We start from the raw sequence: 20,683 nt of genomic DNA, 5'->3' as shown, positions 1-20,683 counted from the left end.
TATTATACATGGAGATCATATCCCCCCTTATGTATTATACATGGTGATCATATCCCCCCCTTATGTATTATACATGGAGATCATATCCCCCCTTATGTATTATACATGGAGATCATATCCCCCCTTATGTATTATACATGGAGATCATATCCCCCCTTATGTATTATACATGGAGATCATATCCCCCCTTATGGATTATATATGGAGATCATATCCCCCCTTATGTATTATACATGGAGATCATATCCCCCCTTATGTATTATACATGGAGATCATATCCCCCCTTATGTATTATACATGGAGATCATATCCCCCCTTATTATACATGGTGATCATATCCCCCTTATGTATTATACATGGAGATCATATCCCCCCTTATGTATTATACATGGTGATCATATCCCCCCTTATGTATTATACATGGTGATCATATCCCCCCTTATGTATTATACATGGAGAGCATATCCCCCTTATGTATTATACATGGAGATCATATCCCCCCCTTATGTATTATACATGGTGATCATATCCCCCCTTATGTATTATACATGGAGATCATATCCCCCCTTATGTATTATACATGGTGATCATATCCCCCCCTTATGTATTATACATGGAGATCATATCCCCCCCCTTATGTATTATACATGGAGATCATATCCCCCCTTATGTATTATACATGGAGATCATATCCCCCTTATGTATTATACATGGAGATCATATCCCCCCTTATGCATTATACATGGAGATCATATCCCCCTTATGCATTATACATGGAGGTCATATCCCCCTTATGCATTATACATGGAGATCATATCCCCCCTTATGCATTATACATGGTGACCATATCCCCCCATATGTATTATACATGGAGATCATAATCCCCCCTTATGTATTATACATGGAGATCATAATCCCCCCTTATGTATTATACATGGAGATCATATCCCCCTTATGTATTATACATGGAGATCATACCCGAATCACACACCTGTTGAGCGACATATCAGACTGGATGTCGCTCCACTTCCTTAAACTGAACCTCTCCAAAACCGAGTTTCTTGTCCTCCCCCCAGCCCGGACACCACCCCCCATTGACTTCTCCATCATGTCCAACAACGCCACCATCAAACCCGCCCCGCAGGCCAGAGTACTTGGTGTCATTTTGGACTCCAACCTATCCTTCCAGCCCCAAGTCCACTCTTTAACAAACTCATGCAGACTCCACCTCCGCAACATCGCCAAAATCCGCACGTTCCTAACCCCAGAAACCACTGAACAGCTCATCCACTCCCTCATCATATCACGACTCGACTACTGCAACTCCCTCCTCACTGGCCTGCCACGCCGCTGGCTATCCCCGCTTCAGTCCATCCTGAATACGGCTGCCAGACTCATTCACCTTTCCAACCGCTCCGTTTCCACCACCCCCCTCTGCCAATCCCTCCACTGGCTTCCGATTGCGCAACGGATCAAATTCAAAATCCTAACACTGACGTACAAAGCTGTCCACCATACTGCCCCGAACTACATCACTGACCTAATATCCAAGTACCGCCCAGCACGCACACTCCGCTCCTCACAAGACCTCCTTCTCTCTAGTTCCCTAGTCTCCTCCTCCCATGCCCGCCTCCAGGACTTCTCCAGGGTGTCACCCATCCTCTGGAACTCCCTGCCCCAACCCATCAGATTATCACCTACTCTCCTCTCCTTTAGGCGCACCCTGAAAACCCACCTCTTCAGGGAAGCCTACCCCACCCCCTGCTAACTTGCCGACCTCCTCCACTCTTCCTACCACTCCATCCCCCACAGCTATCTCCTCCTGTGCCACCACCCCCTCCCTCCTAGATTGTAAGCTCCAAAGAGCAGGGCCCTCAATCCCCTCATGTTTTGCATTGTATTGGTATTGTTCTGTCACATGTTCTGTCCCCCTTTGTAATGTACAGCGCTGAGCGAACTATCGGCACTTTATAAATACTGTATAATAATAATAATAATAATAATACCCCCCTTATGTATTACACATGGAGATCATATCCCCCCTTATGTATTATACATGGAGATCATATCCCCCTTATGTATTATACAGTTGTGACCAAAATTATTCAACCCCCAATGCTGTAAAGGGGTTTAGGGACTATAGTGTACATTTGGAATTGTATTCAGAATCAAATCCTACAAGGACGTTGTAACTACCCAAATGCAACTAAAATGACATCAATTGTTTATGTAATACAGTAGTAAATGGTTCTTATGTGGTTTCTTCATTGCCACAATTATTCAACCCCTTAAAGACTACCACTCTGAAGAACAGAGGTTCATACAGGTGCTTTCCATCAGGTATTGAAAACACCTGTGGATGTCACCGAGCAGCAATCAAGCATAATAAGCACCAATTAGGCAGCTTTAAAATGACTGTGATACTCAGCTCCTTCTAGACATTTACTGGTGTGGTTACAAACATGGTGAAGGCAAGAGAATGGTCCAGGAAGACAAGAGAAGAGGTGATTTCTCTTCACAGGAAGGGCAATGGCTATAAGAAGATTGCAAAGATGTTAAACATACCAAGAGACACCTTAGGAAGCATCATTCGCAAATTCAAGGCAAAGGGCACTGTTGAAACGCTACCTGGTCGTGGCAGAAAGAAGATGCTGACTTCGACTGCTGTGCGCTACCTGAAGCGTAGAGTGGAGAGAAGTCCCCGTGTGACTGCTGAGGAACTGAGAAAAGATTTGTCAGATGTGGGTACAGAAGTTTCAGCCCAGACAATAAGACGCACACTGCGTAATGAAGGCCTCCGTGCCAGAACTCCCAGGCGTACCCCCTTGCTGTCTCCAAAGAATAAGAAGAGTCGACTGCAGTATGCCAAAAGCCATGTGGACAAACCACAAAAGTTGTGGGATAGTGTTCTGTGGACTGATGAAACAAAATTAGAACTGTTTGGGCCCATGGATCAACGCTATGTTTGGAGGAGGAAGAACAAGGCCTATGATGAAAAGAACACCTTGCCTACTGTGAAGCATGGTGGAGGGTCAATCATGCTTTGGGGCTGTTTTGCTTCTGCAGGTACAGGGAAGCTTCAGCGTGTGCAAGGTACCATGAATTCTCTTCAGTACCAGGAGATATTGGATGGAAACGTGATGCAGTCCGTCACACACCTGAGGCTTGGGAGACGTTGGACCTTTCAACAGGACAATGATCCCAAGCATACCTCCAAGTCCACTAGAGCATGGTTGCAGAGGAAAGGCTGGAACATTTTGGAGTGGCCATCGCAGTCACCAGACTTAAATCCGATTGAGAACCTCTGGTGGGACTTAAAGAAAGCAGTTGCAGTGCGCAAGCCTAAGAATGTGACTGAACTGGAGGCCTTTGCCCATGAAGAATGGGCGAAGATACCCGTAGATCGCTGCAAGACACTTGTGTCAAGCTATGCTTCACGTTTAAAAGCTGTTATAACTGTAAAAGGATGCTGTACTAAGTACTAAGATTGAATGTCACTTGGGGGTTGAATAAAACTGATAATGCTGTGAGCACAGAAAAGACATTTGTGGTTATTTCATTATAACTGTTATGTTATATTTGTCTGACCTACAAGTGCCTCTTTAATGTAAATGTAAGCAAGATGACTGAATGATCAAAAGCAATGTCAAACTGGCCAAAACACTCAATTTCAGTGGGGGTTGAATAATTTTGGTCACAACTGTACATGGAGATCATATCCCCCCTTATGTATTATACATGGAGATCATATCCCCCTTATGTATTATACACGGAGATCATATCCCCCCTTATGTATTATACACGGAGATCATATCCCCCCTTATGTATTATACACGGAGATCATATCCCCCCTTATGTATTATACATGGAGATCATATCCCCCCTTATGTATTATACATGGATATCATATCCCCCTTATGTATTATACATGGAGATCATATCCCCCTTATGTATTATACATGGAGATCATATCCCCACTTATGTATTATACATGGAGATCATATCCCCCCTTATGTATTATACATGGAGATCATATCCCCCCTTATGTATTATACACGGAGATCATATCCCCCCTTATGTATTATACATGGAGATCATATCCCCCCTTATGTATTATACATGGAGATCATATACCCCCTTATGTATTATACATGGAGATCATATCCCCCCTTATGTATTATACATGGAGATCATATCCCTCCTTATGTATTATACATGGAGATCATATCCCTCCTTATGTATTATACATGGAGATCATATCCCCCCTTATGTATTATACATGGAGATCATATCCCCCCTTATGAATTATACATGGAGATCATATCCCCCCTTATGTATTATACATGGAGATCATATCCCCCTTATGTATTATACATGGAGATCATATCCCCCCTTATGTATTATACATGGAGATCATATCCCCCTTATGTATTATACATGGAGATCATATCCCCCCTTATGTATTATACATGGAGATCATATCTCCCCTTATGAATTATACATGGAGATCATATCCCCCCTTATGTATTATACATGGAGATCATATCCCCCCTTAATCTCCTCTTCTCAGTAGAGAATAAATTCAGTTCCTCTAATCTTTCCTCATAGCTGATCTCCTCCATGCTTCCTATCAGTTTAGTTGCCCTTCTCTGCACTTTCTCCTGTTCCCCAATGTTCTTTTTGTGAATTGGTGCCCAAAACTGAACTGCATATTCCAGCTGTTTACGACAAATTCTGACCCTACCATCTGAATGTCGCAGCTGAAATCCAGACTCATCAGATCAGGCAACATTTTTTTCCAATCATCTATTATCATCTATTATCCAATTTTGGTGATCCTGTGAGAATTGTAGCCTCCGTTTCCTGTTCTTAGATGACAGGAGTGGCACCCGATGTGGTATTTTGCTGCTGTAGCCCATCTGCTTCAAGGTTGGATGTGTGTTGAGTTCAGAGACGGTATTCTGAATGCCTTGTTTGTAACAAATGGTTATTTGAGTTACTGTTGCCTTTCTATCATCTGGAACCAGTCTGCCCATTCTCCTCTGACATCAACAAGGCATTATAGTCCACACAACTGCCGCTCACTGGATATTTTCTCTTTTTCGGACCATTCTCTATAAACCCTAGAGATGACTGTGTGTGAAAATCCCAGTAGATCAGAAGTTTTTGAAATACTCAGACCAGCCGGACTGGCACCAGCAACCATGCCACGTTCAAAGTCACTTACCCTTTTCATCCACATTCTGATGCTCGGTTTGAACTTCAACAAGTTGTCTTCACCATGTCTAGATGCCTAAATGCATTGAGTTGCTGACATGTGATTGGCTGATTAGCAATTTGTGTTACCGAGCAATTGAACAGGGGGACCTAATGAAGTGGCCGATGAGTGTATGTTCCTATCGATAGAACATTATTCATAGCTCTTAAGCTGGTAGTGCAGAAGTGGATGTCCCCACCCCCCCTACATTGGAAGTCTGGAGAAATCAAGTGAATAGTACCCTCTCTAGAGAAAGATTAATCTACCGGCACAGAAACTGTCCATCGAAATTTGAAAAACTCTAGGATTGGTGGCTTTCCATGGCACATGGCACAGAACAAGTGTTCTCACTAAGAGGTGGTTCTCGTGGCTGTAGTTCCTCTCAACTCCACAAAGAGCTTACTTCTACCCAGACAGGAAGTCTCTATGGAAGACAGGAAGTGATGTCAGGTGCAGACAGGAAGTGATGACAGGTATAAATAGGAAGTTCCAGGTAAGAGGGGAGGAAGTAGAGAGGAGACGTTGGTGAAAGTGGCAGCAGAGGAGGTAATAAGATGTTATTTCCTATTTACACCCAGTAACCCCCCAGTCATGTCCGTTCTCTTCTTCCATAGTCACTGTGATGTCTTTTATCTCCAGCAGATGATGATACACACATATATAGTGTGGGAACCCAGATTAACCCCTTCAGGGGCACAACATTCCCCCACTTCCGGGGCCGGAACATTCTCCTCGTTGGGGAGATGGGTCACCTTCTCACCTTAGCGGTCTCTTGTAACGAGGGATGAGATTCGGGTTGGACTGAAATTTGACCCCAAATTCCAGGATTTGGTGAATTTGAGGTCTCCTGAAGTGGACCTTTCCCTTGTTTTTTCCTCCTTTTTTTCTTACTATTTCTCCCCCCACCTGAACCCCTTTCACAGAATCACAGTTTTTTTTGTAGATCTACTTGTTTTGTGTAGCTGGATGGGACTTCCGCAGTCCTCACATAGGTGAGAATGATGTAGCCTCAGCCACCCAAAGCCTCTTGTGATATCATGTCATGGCTCCCAGGAGGCTTCAGGGCTACTTACACCACATTGCATGTGCTCAGTTTGTGATAGTTGACCTGCAAGGACAGACAGCCGGCCCCCTGATGACATCAGAAAAGACAGAAAGCGGTGTGCTGTGGGGGATGGGCAGATGACAGCAGGGCAGCTCTACATTCACCAGGTGGATGAGTATGCTACTTCAGCTTAATGCAGCAGACAAAGTTATAGGGGTAACGATTAGTGTTTTTATTGTAGGAATTTGACCTGCTAACCGCCAAAGCTAATGGCCATTACTCAGTCCTCCTACTCCTTGACCTCTCCGTGGCCTTCGACACTGTCGACCACCCTCTCCTCCTTACTAAACTGCACTCCCTTGGCATCAGGGACTCTGCTCTCTCCTGGTTCTCCTCCTACCTTTCCCAACGCTCCTTTAGCATCACCTATAACACTGCCACCTCCCCCTCTCTCCCCCTCTCTGTTGGGGTCCCCCAAGGCTCTGTCCTTGGGCCCCTTCTCTTCTCCATCTACACCTCCTCCCTTAGCAAACTGATACACTCCCACGGCTTCAATTACCACCTCTATGCCGACGACACACAAATTTACCTCTCCACCCCCCATCTCACCCCTCACTCTCCGCCTGCATCGCCCACCTCCTGAACGACATATCAGACTGGATGTCGCTCCATTTCCTCAAATTAAACCTGTCCAAAACCGAGCTCCTGGTCTTCCCCCTCACCCCGCGCCACCCCCATCATCTCCATCACTACTAGCAACGCCACCATCACTCCCACCCCACATGCCAAAGTCCTGGGTGTCACCCTGGACTCGAACCTTTCCTTCCTACCTCACGTCCAATTACTATCAAGATCATGAAGGCTCCACCTCCGTAACATCTCCAAGATACGTACATTCCTCATCCCAGACACCACCAAACAACTCGTACACTCCCTCATCATCTCATGCCTAGACTACTGCAACTCCCTTCTCACCGGCCTACCCAAACGAACGCTATCTTCACTCCAGTCTATCCTGAACTCAGCGGCGAGACTCATCCACCTCACCAACCGCTCCACATCTGCCACCCCCCTCTGCCAATCCCTTCACTGGCTCCCGATTGCCCAGCGCATCAAATTCAAATTACTAACATTGACATACAAAGCCATTCACAATGCCGCCCCAAACTACATAACTGACCTGATGCCCAAATACTACCCTACCCGTGCCCTTCACTCCTCACAGGGCCTCCTACTCTCTAGCTCCCTGATCTCCTCCTCCCACGCTCGATTGCAGGATTTCTCCAGGACTTCCCCCATCCTCTGGAACTCCCTACCCCAATCCATCAGACTGTCACCTACCCTCCTCACCTTCAGGCGCACCCTGGAAACCCATCTCTTCAGGGAAGCCTACCCCACCCTCACCTAACAACTGACCTCCTCCACTCCTCCCACCACTCCATCCCCCACAGCCATTTCCTCCTGTACCACTTTCCCCTCCCTCCTAGATTGTAAGCTCGAAAGAGCAGGGCCCTCGACCCCTCGTGTATTGTATTGTTTCTGTCTTGTCTCATGTTCTGTCCACCTTGCTATTGTACAGCGCTGAGAAAACCCTTTGGCACTATATAAATACTGTATAATAATAATAAATAAATATTGATGGACAGAACACCCCCCTGTTCAGTTCATGGTCGAACATAACAAGAGTTCGAACTTTGAAAAGAGGTAACAATTCACTAAGTGGTATTTTGTTGCATGTGAGTATGCGGTAAGATACCACAAAGCTACTAAAAACATTTTTTATTGTTTCAGCTGTCAGCAGGCTTCCCCGCTGACCGTTAAATGTAAAAAGAATTGCCCGACAATTAAAAAAAACAAACGTGGGGTTCCCTCCCCCATTCATACCAAGCCCTTTGGGTTTCATAAGGATGTTGAGGGGAACCCCCCAAAATCCATACCAGAGCCTTATCCAAGCATGCTGGTCAAGAAAAGGAGAGGAGATGAGCGAGCGCCCCCCCTCCTGAACCATACCAGGCTTTGTGCCCTCAACATGGCCACCCAACCGGCCATAAAGTCCATGAAAAGTCCACGGGTGGATCCCGTTCTACGGCTGAGGGGGTGGGCAGGGGATGCAAGATGGCACCAGGCTCCAAGGCCTCCTTGGCTGCTGTGGGATCACAGCAGCAGTCACAGGTGACAGTACCTCCTTCCTCCAGCCCTGGGCATCAGGATGAAAGTTCCTTTAGATCCATGGAACATGTGAGTGATCTCCCTCACCTCCTGGCTCCCTCCCTAGTCCTCCTGGGTCACCCTCACAGGCCGTAACCCTATTTCCAGGCCATGATTCTCAAGCTTCCTCCCTGCTAGACAGGGAAATGGTGGATATTTTTATTAGCCAAACCGGTAGCCAAGATTCCACACATGATGGCCCAGTGCAGGGGCGGACTGACAACTCATGGGGCCCTCAAGCAATAGGGGATCATGGGGCCTATGTGTCCTTGCCCAAACAAAAAAGCCTATGAAAAAGGTAAAAGGGGCATCTCGTGGGGTCCCCTACTGACCCCGGGCCCTCGGGCAGAGCCCAAGTTTCCAAATGGTCAGTCCACCCCTGGCACAGTGGATTCTTCTGCCTTTCCTACTGCACCCACGTACTATTCAGGGGATTTTGTACTCGTATGTTTGGGTTATGTACTACAGAGGGAATTAGATAAAGCTACCACTAAGTTGGCCTCTGACCTGAAACAGGACTTTCAGGAATTGGGAGGTCGCCTTGAGAAGATTGAATCTAAAGTTGATGATACAGTTCACAGAGTGACTCAAAATTCTAGCATGATTGCCAACTTACAAGACTGCTTGGATGAGTTTTACAATAAAATAGACGATCTTGAGAATCGTGCTAGGCGGTGCAATTTTTGAATTAGAGGGCTGCCTGAAATGGTAAAAGATATTGCTTCTATTGCCCATTCTCTTATACATGCTGCAGTGCCAACGACTGATGAAATTCATCTGGAAATAGATCATATCCACGGGGCATTGGTCCCTTTTGAGCCAGTATTGCCCTCCTAATAATAGTGAAGCCTCACTTTTGCAGGGTCAAAGAGTCGGCGTTGCGTTACGCAAGGGAATATCCAGATTTAGAGGTTGACGGATACCTGATTCATGTCTTCGCAGACAGCTCTCAAGCTACCATCCAAAAGAGGAGGGCCTTCAATCCCTTTCCTTTATCAAACTTTGTATATTAGGGATGATGTTTACTTCTCTTTAGTGGTTTTGATTGGTCATTTTTGGCAAAATAATTTGGTGGCTTTAAAAGTTTTGTCTATGTTTCATATGGACCTCGGGGTGTCGGAAAGAGTCTATGTGCTCTCCCTATTCAAAAGACTCTCCCCATTGTTTGACTTTGTGGAGACTCTTCCGGTCCTTGACCTAGTGTCTAGGATATTGGCATTTTACTATCTTACGTTGCATATTACCGTTTATCCTGTAGTTGGATGCGGGCCTTTCTTCAGCCTTGGCATCTTTGGTTTCTTTCTTTCTACTTGTGGTGGAACCCTTCCGCCTGGGTTTCCTCGTGTGGAGCAATGCGTCTCAGTCAATGATCTCCTTTTCCGGCAAGTCTTCATGTAAACCAATTCATATACAGTTATTGGGATTTTTTTTTTGCATAATAAAGTTTGGCCAAAATTTGACAATTAGATTTTTTAAAACATTTTTATTGGATATGTTTTATAGCAAAAAGTCAAAAATATTGTTTTTTTTTTTTTGTTTATAGCGCAAAAAACCAAAGAGGCGATCAAATACCATCAAAAGAAATCTCCATTTGTGGGAAAAAAAAGGACATAAATTTCATTTGGGTGCAGTGTCGCATGACCACGCAATTGTCAGTTAAAGTAACGCAGTGCCGTATCGTAAAAAAGGGGGGTAAATCCTCTGGGGGGCAAGTGGTTAAGGGGTACACCAAGCAAAAAAAAACAAAAACACAGCATGAGGTCTCCCCAAACTCCCATTCCAGACCCTTCAGGTCTGGAATGGATTTATGGGAGAACACTTTGCAAAAATACAGAAAAAAAAGTGTCTTCCCCTAAAATCTATACCAGACCCTTATCCGGTTGGCTGTTGACTGGCTCCCTACCTCTGCTGGAATTTTATTCCAAGCATCAACTACCCTTTCAACTACTATTATGTTTTAAGATTAGTTTTGAATTTTCCTCCAACAGTCATTGCACCAGTGAATTGGTGGTCATCTGGTCATCCGCACAGCTATAGGTGTAGCCCCCACTATACCAAAACAGAAGGTGTTTTACTTATCGTAGCAAACTGGGATCCTCTCTCCACCATACCACCTCTCTATTTTATGCAAGAGATTTTATTCATGTAGATATTATTCAGGATAAGCTATAACAAAGTCCTTGCCTGCAACAAACTGTAGACTTTAGCTTTAAGGTAGTAGTAGCAGTAGGCTCGAGCAGGGGCGGACTGACAACTCATGGGACCCCCGGGCAATAGGGGATCATGGGGCCCCTGTGTCCTTACCCAAACTCAAAAAAGCCTATGAAAAAGGTACCAGGGGCATCTCATGGGGCCCCCCACTGACCCCGGGCCCTTGGGCAGTGCCCGAGTTTCCAAATGGTCAGTCCACCCCTGGGCTTGAGCAGAGTCCCTTCAGGTAGGAGATTAAGTGGACAAAGCTTTTTGGAACACCAGCCAGTATCCCCTTTAGCTAGACCCGCAGCTGACTCCCCAGCACCAGAGGGGTTTTAGCAGCACAAAGTCTCTAAAGTCCTTTAGTTGTGTCTGCACTCACAAGGTCCAAGGACAGCTGGTTGCCTTCCTCCGTGATACCAGACCACATCTTCCATAGACGACCCCTCAATCAGCTTTAGCGGAACCCAGGTCCCAGTATACAGGCCCTCAGGTCACCCACCTGAGGCCTGCCCAGGGCTTTTTTTCAACAGGAATGTGGGGTAACGCAGTTCCGGCACCTCCAGTATGTATGTAAGGACAAAGGGTACTGGGGTGTGCTGCAGGGTCTATTGATGCTGGCTGCTGGGGGCTCTATCATCGCCGGAGTGTATTTTATTTGTTTTGCATGGGTAGGGGCGGTGTCTATTGTTTCTGGGGAGGTCTGTTTTTGCTCTTGGGGGATCTATTGTTGATGTGCATGTCTTATGTTGCTGGTGGGAGGTCAAATGTTGCTGGGAGGGGTCTATTTTTGCTGGCTTCAAGCAGATCTGTTGTTGATGGGGGGGTTTACTGTTGCTAGGGGGAACTATTGTTGCTGGCTGCAAGCAGATCTGTTGTTGTTGATGGGGGTTTAATGTTGCTGGGGGGAACTATTGTTGCTGGGGGGATCAAGTGTTGCTGGCTACAAGGGATCTATTTTTATGCTTTTGTTGTTATCAATAAATTCTAAGCATATTACTTAGCGTCACACAAATATGCTTGGTTCTGTATTCTCTAAAAGGGGCAGTGCTGGGAGGTGAGTAGGGGAGGGAGAAGGGGTGGTACTGGAAGGCGAGGAGGGGGAAGGGGCAGTACTGGGAGGCGAGTAGGGGGAGGGGTGGTACTGGAAGGTGAGTAGGAGGAGGGAGAAGGGGCGGTACTGGAAGGAGGAACGGGCAGTACTGGGAGGTGAGCAGGGGAAGGGAGAAGGGGCAATACTGGGAGGTGAGTAGGGGGAGGGAGAAGGGGTGGTACTGGGAGGTGAGTAGGGGGAGGGGGAAGGGGCGGTACTGGGAGGCAATTAAGGGGAGGGGGAAGGGCGGTACTGGGAGGTGAGTAGGGGAAGGGAGAAGGGGCAGTACTGGGAGGTGAGTAGGGGAAGGGAGAAGGGGCGGTACTGGGAGGTGAGTAGGGGAAGGGAGAAGGGGCGGTACTGGGAGGTGAGTAGGGGAAGGGAGAAGGGGCGGTACTGGGAGGTGAGTAGGGGGAGGGAGAAGGGGTGGTACTGGGAGGTGAGTAGGGGGAGGGGGAAGGGGCGGTACTGGGAGGCAATTAAGGGGAGGGGGAAGGGCGGTACTGGGAGGTGAGTAGGGGAAGGGAGAAGGGGCAGTACTGGGAGGTGAGTAGGGGAGGGAGAAGGGGCGGTACTGGGAGGTGAGTAGGGGAGGGAGAAGGGGCGGTACTGGGAGGCGAGTAGGGGGAGGGAGAAGGGGTGGTACTGGGAGGTGAGTAGGGGCGAGGGAGAAGGGGTGGTACTGGGAGGTGAGTAGGGGGAGGGGGAAGGTGGTACTGGGAGGTGAGTAGGGGGAGGGGGAAGGTGGTACTGGGAGGTGAGTAGGGGGAGGGGGAAGGGGCAGTACTGGGAGGTGAGTAGGAGAGGGAGAAGGGGCAGTACTGGGAGGTGAGTAGGGGGAGTGAGAAGGGGTGGTACTGGGAGGTGAGTAGGGGAAGGGGGGAACCAAGGAAAGGTGCTTGGAGGTGGGCAGGGGGCTGACACAAGAGGTAAGTTCCTGCACTTCCTCTCAGATAAAAAAGCCCAGGGCCTACCACAGCAGATGCAGCAGCATTGCCTGGGAGAGCAGCATGCCCCCTCCAGGCTGGATCAATCCTATCCAGGAAAAGACCCCAAGCCTAGTGTGCTTACTGAATATATGTATATACAATTACCCAGCATGCCATCAGAGCCTCTCTCTCTGGGATAGGCCAGAGTAGTATCAATATTCATGCTGCCATCTTTATAGCTCCACACCTATCATCCAGAAACTTCTCCAGCTTTCTGGATGCAGAGGGAGCTATCAGGCTGGCAGAAGCTGAACACACTGAACAGACCTGACTAGCAGAACACAGCAACACTGATTACAGAGTGCAAACTATGATTTTACCTAACAACAAAAAACAAAACACAATAACTACAGTGTGGCAACTAAATTTACCTATCAAAACACAAACTAATTCATATCTATCAAAGCCTAGCACCAATCTAAGAGGATGCCATATCTGTCCAACAGAATGTTTAGAATCACTGTTACTGCACATCATAGGTCTGTGCCAGATGTGACATCAGGGATTCCTGTGATCCTGAGATTATTACGAGGGTTACGCTTTTCATCCTCTTCCAAAAGTAGATGCATGGAGCACAGTTCCTGTGTCTGTGATGTCTCTAAAGCTGCAATTCTAGTTTGCAAAGCCATCTTTGAGAATTCCTGCACTACGGTCCTGGTTTGCAATCCACACGCACACATTCCTGCATTATTTTATGCACATCTGATTATTGTTTTATGGTTTCCTTTCACAGTTTACAATGTTTCTGTTTACATTGATTTGAATGCACTTTTTGGAGGGAACATGACATCATGGGGTGGGGCCAGGCTAATTTTACGTCACTGTGATTGGTGGATGGTTTTCTTAAATAGTTCTCCAGTTTCTGTCACAATTTGCCACATGCCTAATGAAGGGGTCCTGCAAGACTCCAAAATGTTGGACACATGCCTGATGAATGGGTCCTGCGAGACTCCAAAATGTTGGTCACATGCCTGATAAATGGGTCCTGCGAGACTCCGAAATGTTGGTCACATGCCTGATGAAGGGGTCCTGTGAGACTCTGAAATGTTGGTCACATGCCCTAATGAAGGGGTCCAACAAGACTCCAAATTGTTGATCACATGCCTGATGACTGGGTCCTGCGAGACTCTAAAATGTTGGACACATGCCTGATGAATGGGTCCTGCGAGACTCCGAGATGTTGGTCACATACCTGATGAAGGGGTCCTGCGAGACTCCGAAACGTTGACTTGCTGTAACTATGTGATTGTTCATGAAAACTTTTGGACCCATATTGGTGATCCTCGGTGTGCTGGTGACATTCTCCCTGGTTTCCAATTGTGTGGCATGTGTATGGATGTCTGCAAGCTCTTTGTGTCCAGTCCCACTCAATGCGATACACAAAGGCTTCCAGATCTGTTTTGAGCGTGGCTTTGGTGGGAAGTAGGCGCTTCTTGTTTAAAGTTGTGTATCATTGGCTGAAGGGGCTGAGGGATGCAGAGCTCTGTATTGATGCTTCTTCATGCTATCATCATCAGCCTCAACCCCCTACAGTCCATATTTTAATCCCTTATGTCACCATCCTAATATTGTACAACCAATACACTGCAGGTAATTCTCTGCTATCTGTCTACAGAGAAACCCACAGATCACATGACCACATCAATGAGGATGGAGGAGGACTGGAGTCACATGACTGAGAGGATACTAAACCTCACCCTGGAGATCATCTACCTGCTGACCGGAGAGGTGAGGAGGATTCTGGGAGGTTACATGACATCACTCTTATCTCTATTAATAATACACAGACCTGACCGGAGAGGTGAGGAGGATTCTGGGAGGTCACATGACATCACTCATCTCTATTAATAATACACAGACCTGACCGGAGAGGTGGGGAGGATTCTGGGAGGTCACATGACACCACTCTCATCTCTATTAATAATACACAGACCTGACCGGAGAGGTGGGGAGGATTCTGGGAGGTTACATGACATCACTCTTATCTCTATTAATAATACACAGACCTGACCGGAGAGGTGAGGAGGATTCTGGGAGGTCACATGACATAACTCTCATCTCTATTAATAAAACACAGACCTGACCGGAGAGGTGAGGAGGATTCTGGGAATGTGACATGAAATTACTGTTTTTGTTGAATACAGAGTTTTCCTCCTGTGAAGTCTGGAGACCATATGACCATTACAGTGCCTTCACCTCCCTCCCTGACACTTGAGAGACACAACATGCAGAAGATTCTAGAAGTCACCAAGAAGATGATGGAGCTGCTGACAGGAGAGGTGAGCGGTGCCGGGAATTCTGGGACATTCTCCAGAAACAGACAAGGGATGTGTCTGGATGGTGACTGTATCATTGTGTGTGTCAGGTTCCTATAAGGTGTCAGGGTGTCACTGTCTATTTCTCCATGGAGGAGTGGGAGTATTTAGAAGGACACAAGGATCTCTACAAGGACGTCATGATGGACAATCAGCCGCCCCTCACATCACCGGGTAAGAGGAGACTTTATTGTAAAGGAGAGAGCAGTACGGAGGATCCACCTAGATCCCCCATCATCTGATAAACACATAGAAACAATGGATTCAGTCAGTGTGTGTGTTTCCTACAGATGGATCCAGTCATGGGAACCCACCAGAGAGATGTCCCCGTCCTCTGTATTCCCGGGATTCCACACAGGAAGGTCACACCATCCCTCACCATCATCAGGTAGGTGATTGACAATTATTGGTAGTTGTGATTTATACACAGCATGTTTGTTACAATGAATGTTTTATTATATATTCAGAGTGGAATCCTCGGGGATTATAATATTGTTGTTAAAGAAGAGTATAAGGATGAGGAGTATGGAGTGATGAAGCAGCTTTCTGAAGGACACAAGGATATAAGGGAATCACCTAATACCTGGAACCCACCAGAGAGATGTCCCCGTCCTCTGTATTCCTGGGATTCCACACAGGAAGGTCACACCATCCCTCACCATCATCAGGTCGGTGGAGTTGAGGGTCTGGAACATAAAGTGATGGAACACTCTGACATGTGGAGACGATGTGTGGACTCTACAAGATGATATTTTCTATGTGATCTCACATCATAAATCCTTCTATATTACAGATGTTATTTCTGCCATTCTGTTGGTTTAGGGTGAAGATCTGATGAAGATGAAAGTTGAGGGTGAAGTAGAAGAGACGTATGTGAGGGATGATCAGCAATATACGGAGGAGGCTGGAATAATGAGGACATTCAAAGAGGAGGACACTCCTACAGAGATCAGCACAGGTGAGACACAATATATTCTTCTGTTATCTCTGCTCTGTTACTGCTCACTGATTGGTCCAGAGTAGGGCGGGAGATGAGTGATATCAGCCAATCATAGATTGATGATAGTTACGGATACCTGTCCTGCTCATTATTTCTTCTTTTCTCGCAGATAAACCCCCTTCTCTGTGCTGCAGACACAATTTATATACTCAGACATGATTTATGTAGATTCTGGGGGTCATCTGGCAGTATTCGGTTGTATTTCATTCCTAGTTACAGTAGTACAGATGTAATTACACAGATTGTGCCTTTCGCAGGTTGGTCCTTCTTCTTTGACAGACTTAAAGCTAAATGTTAACATAAAACTATTTACAGTCTTCCCGGGATGAAGCATAAGTAGTAACATAAAAACTGAAATGCTTATCTTTACAGATGTAAATACTGCTTCAGCCTTCCTCCAGTGCTACGTATCACCAGACCTATGGTCACTTGTTCTATGTTAAAGGTTCTTCAAGTCTGAACATTGAACCTCTTCATTATCAGAGATCACATGACCCAGTGCCTAGGCTAGTGGTTGTGTGAAGAGCATGCCCCTCCCAGTCCCCATTGGTTCCTGCTCTTCTGACAAGGCTGGGGAAATGTAGACATGTTCTGGAGGGAGGACCAAAGGACCTTTTACTGAAGAGCGAATGTCACAGCTGGTTGGGAACATCTGCTCACTCATATCTACCTGATCTTGATGGAAGCTTGATTTAAGTGGACTAACGTTCTTGTATCTATTGATCATGTTTTTTTATTTTCCAGGACACGCCATCGAGGAACCTTCAAAGGATCATCTCACTTTACTTCCAGGACCATCAAATCTCTCTGACTCTGAGCAACCTCGTACTGTGAGGGATGGTGCCGGAATTCAGGGGGAGGAGAAATGTTCCTGTCCTGAATGTGGGGAAAGCTTTAGCTCTGATCTAAGTCTTACTGTACATCAGAGATCTCACACGGGTGAGAAGCTTCATTCCTGTTCTCAGTGTGGGAAATGTTTCCTTCATGAATCAGAATTTGTCATACATTACAGATCTCACACGGAGGAGAAAAAAAATTGCTGCCCTGAGTGTGGGAAATGCTTTACAGAGAAATCAAAACTTATTAGACATCAAAGATCTCACACGAGAGAAAAGCCGTTTTCTTGTCCTGAGTGTGGGAAATGTTTTTCAGATAAATCACAACTTGTTAGCCATCAGAGATCTCACACGGGGGAGAAGCCGTATTCCTGCCTTGAGTGCAAAAAATGTTTTTCAAAGAAAGCAAACCTTGTTTCACATCAGAGTTTGCACACGGGGGAGAAGCCAAATTCATGCCCTAAATGCTGGAAATGTTTTGCAAGAAAATCGGACCTTGTTAAACATCAGAGATCTCACACAGGAGAGAAGCCGTATTCCTGCTCTGAGTGCGGGAAATGTTTTTCACAGAAATCAAACCTTGTTGCACATCAGATATTGCACACGGGGGAGAAGCCAAATTCCTGCCCTAAGTGCGGGAAATGTTTTGCAAGGAAATCAGACCTTGTTAAACATCAGAGATCTCATACGGGGGAGAAGCCTTATTCATGCTCTATGTGCGGGAAATGTTTTTCAAATAAATCAAGCCTTGTTTCACATCTCACACAGGTGAGAAGTCCTTTCTCTTATGTTCATTTATGGACGTAGCCTCTTTTCTGTATCCATGACCCTAGTCCCACCTACAGCAGTAGGATACTAGGCAGAAAAAAACTCTACACCTTCTGTGAGCAGTCCTCTCCGGGCATAAAAGCCTTCTCTGCTATAGGTAACCCAGTCATTCTGCCTTGTGTCTTCAGGAGTATGGACCTGATTTTCTGCTGGGACTTGTGGTCCCATTGTTTTTTCCTGCAGATATCTATCAACAGTCAGGTTGGGCAACTGGCTGGATAATCTAGATCCAGTGGTCACCCCAGTCTGACCAGTGAGCACACACAGACCACTAGCTCACTCACTCTAGCACTTAGTCAGCCACAACATGCCCCTTCCTGGACGGGGCTGCCAGAAAGTTATATGTCTTGCAAGGACACATATGACCAGGTACCTATAGTCTGTGTTGTCCTAGCAGCCCCCAATAGCCCCCACTTTGGTGGAGAGGAGGATCTGTCATGGAAGCCTTACCTGCTCGCTCCACTTGATCAGTAAATAGTTGTCCCAACTGCCTTCCCCGTACATGGTGAGGGGTGGTCACTCCTATGGGCTCCCCAAACTCCCCATGTTCCTCATAGCTTACCAAGTGTTTTGGTGCATCGGGGTCTTTCCAACTGTGGTGGGGGGTGCAGGTCCAGACCAGTCGGTCATGCATGCAGATGCTGCCTATGGGAGTTACTGGGCCCTCTGTCTACCTGATCCCTTTGTGACTGTCCTCTGTCTATCCTGTTGCTCTTGGTTCTTGGGCTCCTCTGTTTTTCCTCATGTTTCTGGAGCTGCCATTTTACCTGTGCTTTGGAGACATTTCTGTACTTGCCATGCCCAGTGGCCATTTTGCCTTGGGCTGACTGGCTGCATAGGTTATAAGAGCTGGCTGGGGGGGATCCTGAGTGTCCATTTTCTTGTAGCCCATGGTGACAACCATGTTCTTTCTTGACCTTTAGGGTCAGAGAGTATGGGGACAGTCCCTGGAACCCATGGATTTTGGTTCTGAGCACAGTGGCAGTGGTACGTGGGTGACTCCTTGCAACCTCTGGTGGTCTACTGGTGAGTCCATTCTGGTTGCAGCAGTGCCCATTGGGTGGTGAGGTCCTGCGCACATCTCCTCTCTGGACCCCCTCCTGGAGGTGGCGGGTTCCTCTGTTCCTGTAGACTTGCTGTCAGCCATCCTGGAGTCATTGGTATCCCGAGTAGAGGCAGCAGTTTCAGACTCAAGGTGAGCAAAAAGCGCACTCTACTAACTCCCCCCCACCACCACCCACTTCCTTGGACTGTTCTCCGTTCTCCACCATTTCTGCATTTGCTCTGGATCCCAATGATGTATCCGCTGCACAGGAGAAGATGCTGGTCACCGCTCTCATTGATTTTTTTTTTTCTGCAAAACACTTAAAATTGAGGATTCCGCTGGGGCATCTGATGTGGTGCCTGTCCCCTTTGGTATGCACAAGCCAGCTTGGGCTGCTAAGGTTTTCCCTTACCCCACATATTTTGACAAATTTGCCTACAAGGACTGGGGTCATCCAAAGCATCCGTTTATACTCTTTTGAAAGAGCCCTTCTGAAGAAGAGGAAGGGAAAGGAACCACATAGAAAGGCTGGGCTGATCTTTCCGTTGCATAAGCAGATTTTTTGTGCCCCTGGGTCCTCAATCAAGGGGTCCAAACCCTTCAAGACTCCCATGGGTGGTAACAAGCACCCCTAGCCCCAGAAGCCTTTCAAGCCTGCAGATAAGTCCTCAGAATGAAGGTTTGCCCCTGCCAATTTCCTGGGTGGGGAAGACACCTTCACTGGTTTCTGGGCCCATGGACCTCTCTCATTCCTGACAAGTGGGTCTATGAATTCATTCTTTCAGGCTACAAAGTAGAATGTCATTCTTTTCTGCCCAACAGACTTTTTTCCCTCAAATCTTCAGCTCTTGCTGGCATGCTTGCGAGCTTTGAATGTGTGGATTAACAAGTTCAAACTGGAATCCATTCGCTCAGTGCTAGCCTCTCTGCAACAGGGGGATTTTCTGACCTCCATAGACAACAAGGACACCTACTTGCACATCACCATCTGTTAGATATCAGCATTTCCTAAGCTTTGCTATCAGGGACTCACATTATACATTTGTAGCACTGCCCTTTGGTCTGGCCTCCACTCCTTGGGTGTTTACTAAGGTTTTGGCCATTCTGAGACAAGAAGGGAATGCTGTGATCAGTTACCTGGACAACCTAATTCTGCATGCAGAGTCTTGCTCATCTTTGATGCACAGTGTGGAGAACACCATGCATTTCCTACAGGACTTTGGGTGGATCCTAAACCTTGGGAAGTCTATGTTGACCCCATCTAAGTGCTTGGAGTATTTGGGGCTGATTCTCGATTCGAGGCAGGTCAAGGTGTTCCTTCCATCCGACAATCTCCAAAAGCTGCAGTCTGCCGTCCATCAACTCTTGTCTTGCAAGTGGCCCTTTCTTTCCCTTTGTTGGACTGTGGTCAGAATGTATGCTAGCCTGTTGGGCTGGGGAGAGGTCCTGGGATGGGATTCGGCTCAGGGTTGCTGGACCCCAGTGGAAGCTTGACTTCCTATCAATGTCCTGGAGCTTCGGGTGATCAGATGCTGATGCTTTTGATGGCTCTCCTAAAGGCTCTCTGGATCAAGATCCAGTCGGAAGACACCACCATTGTACACATTCCAGGTGTTGAGAACTTGCAACTGGATTATTTCAGACATCAGATGCTGGATCAGAGCGAGTGGTCCCTGCACCATACGGTGCTCCATTAGATCTGTCTTTCCTGAGGGATGCCGTATGTGGATCTTCTGGCATCCTGTCTGAAATGGAAGGTTCCAAGGTCTGTGGCAAGATCATTGGATCCTCTGGTGGACGCAATGGATGCACTAGTGGCACCATGGGATCAGTACAAACTCATATATGTCTTTTGGCCCGTCCAATTGAGTCCT

The 20,683-nt window shown here is 46.8% G+C and overlaps 2 protein-coding genes and 1 long non-coding RNA gene across 3 annotated transcripts in view; all 3 read left to right on the top strand.

The window, feature by feature from the left end:
• The window catches only part of LOC149429920 (uncharacterized), a 233,819-nt gene that overhangs the window by 84,175 nt on the left and 128,961 nt on the right, over positions 1-20,683 (top strand). The gene's annotated exons all lie outside the window — the stretch shown is intronic.
• Positions 5,757-15,063, top strand: LOC149429926 (uncharacterized). Its single transcript, XR_016310086.1, has 3 exons — positions 5,757-5,803; positions 14,401-14,513; positions 14,930-15,063. It is a non-coding gene; the product is annotated as an uncharacterized LOC149429926 (long non-coding RNA).
• Positions 15,570-20,683, top strand: part of LOC149429921 (uncharacterized) — a 106,107-nt gene continuing 100,993 nt past the window's right edge. The window contains exon 1 of the mRNA XM_089666378.1: positions 15,570-15,768. Within this exon, the coding sequence (XP_089522504.1) occupies positions 15,634-15,768 (135 nt within the window). The 5' untranslated portion in view covers positions 15,570-15,633. The remainder of the gene's footprint in view (positions 15,769-20,683) is intronic.

This window comes from Staurois parvus, unplaced genomic scaffold (assembly GCF_062004578.1).
Source record: "Staurois parvus isolate SC_StPar_1 unplaced genomic scaffold, SC_StPar_1.0 ptg002686l, whole genome shotgun sequence".
Lineage (NCBI taxonomy): Eukaryota > Metazoa > Chordata > Amphibia > Anura > Ranidae > Staurois > Staurois parvus.
This window is presented reverse-complemented; position numbering and strand designations above follow the sequence as displayed.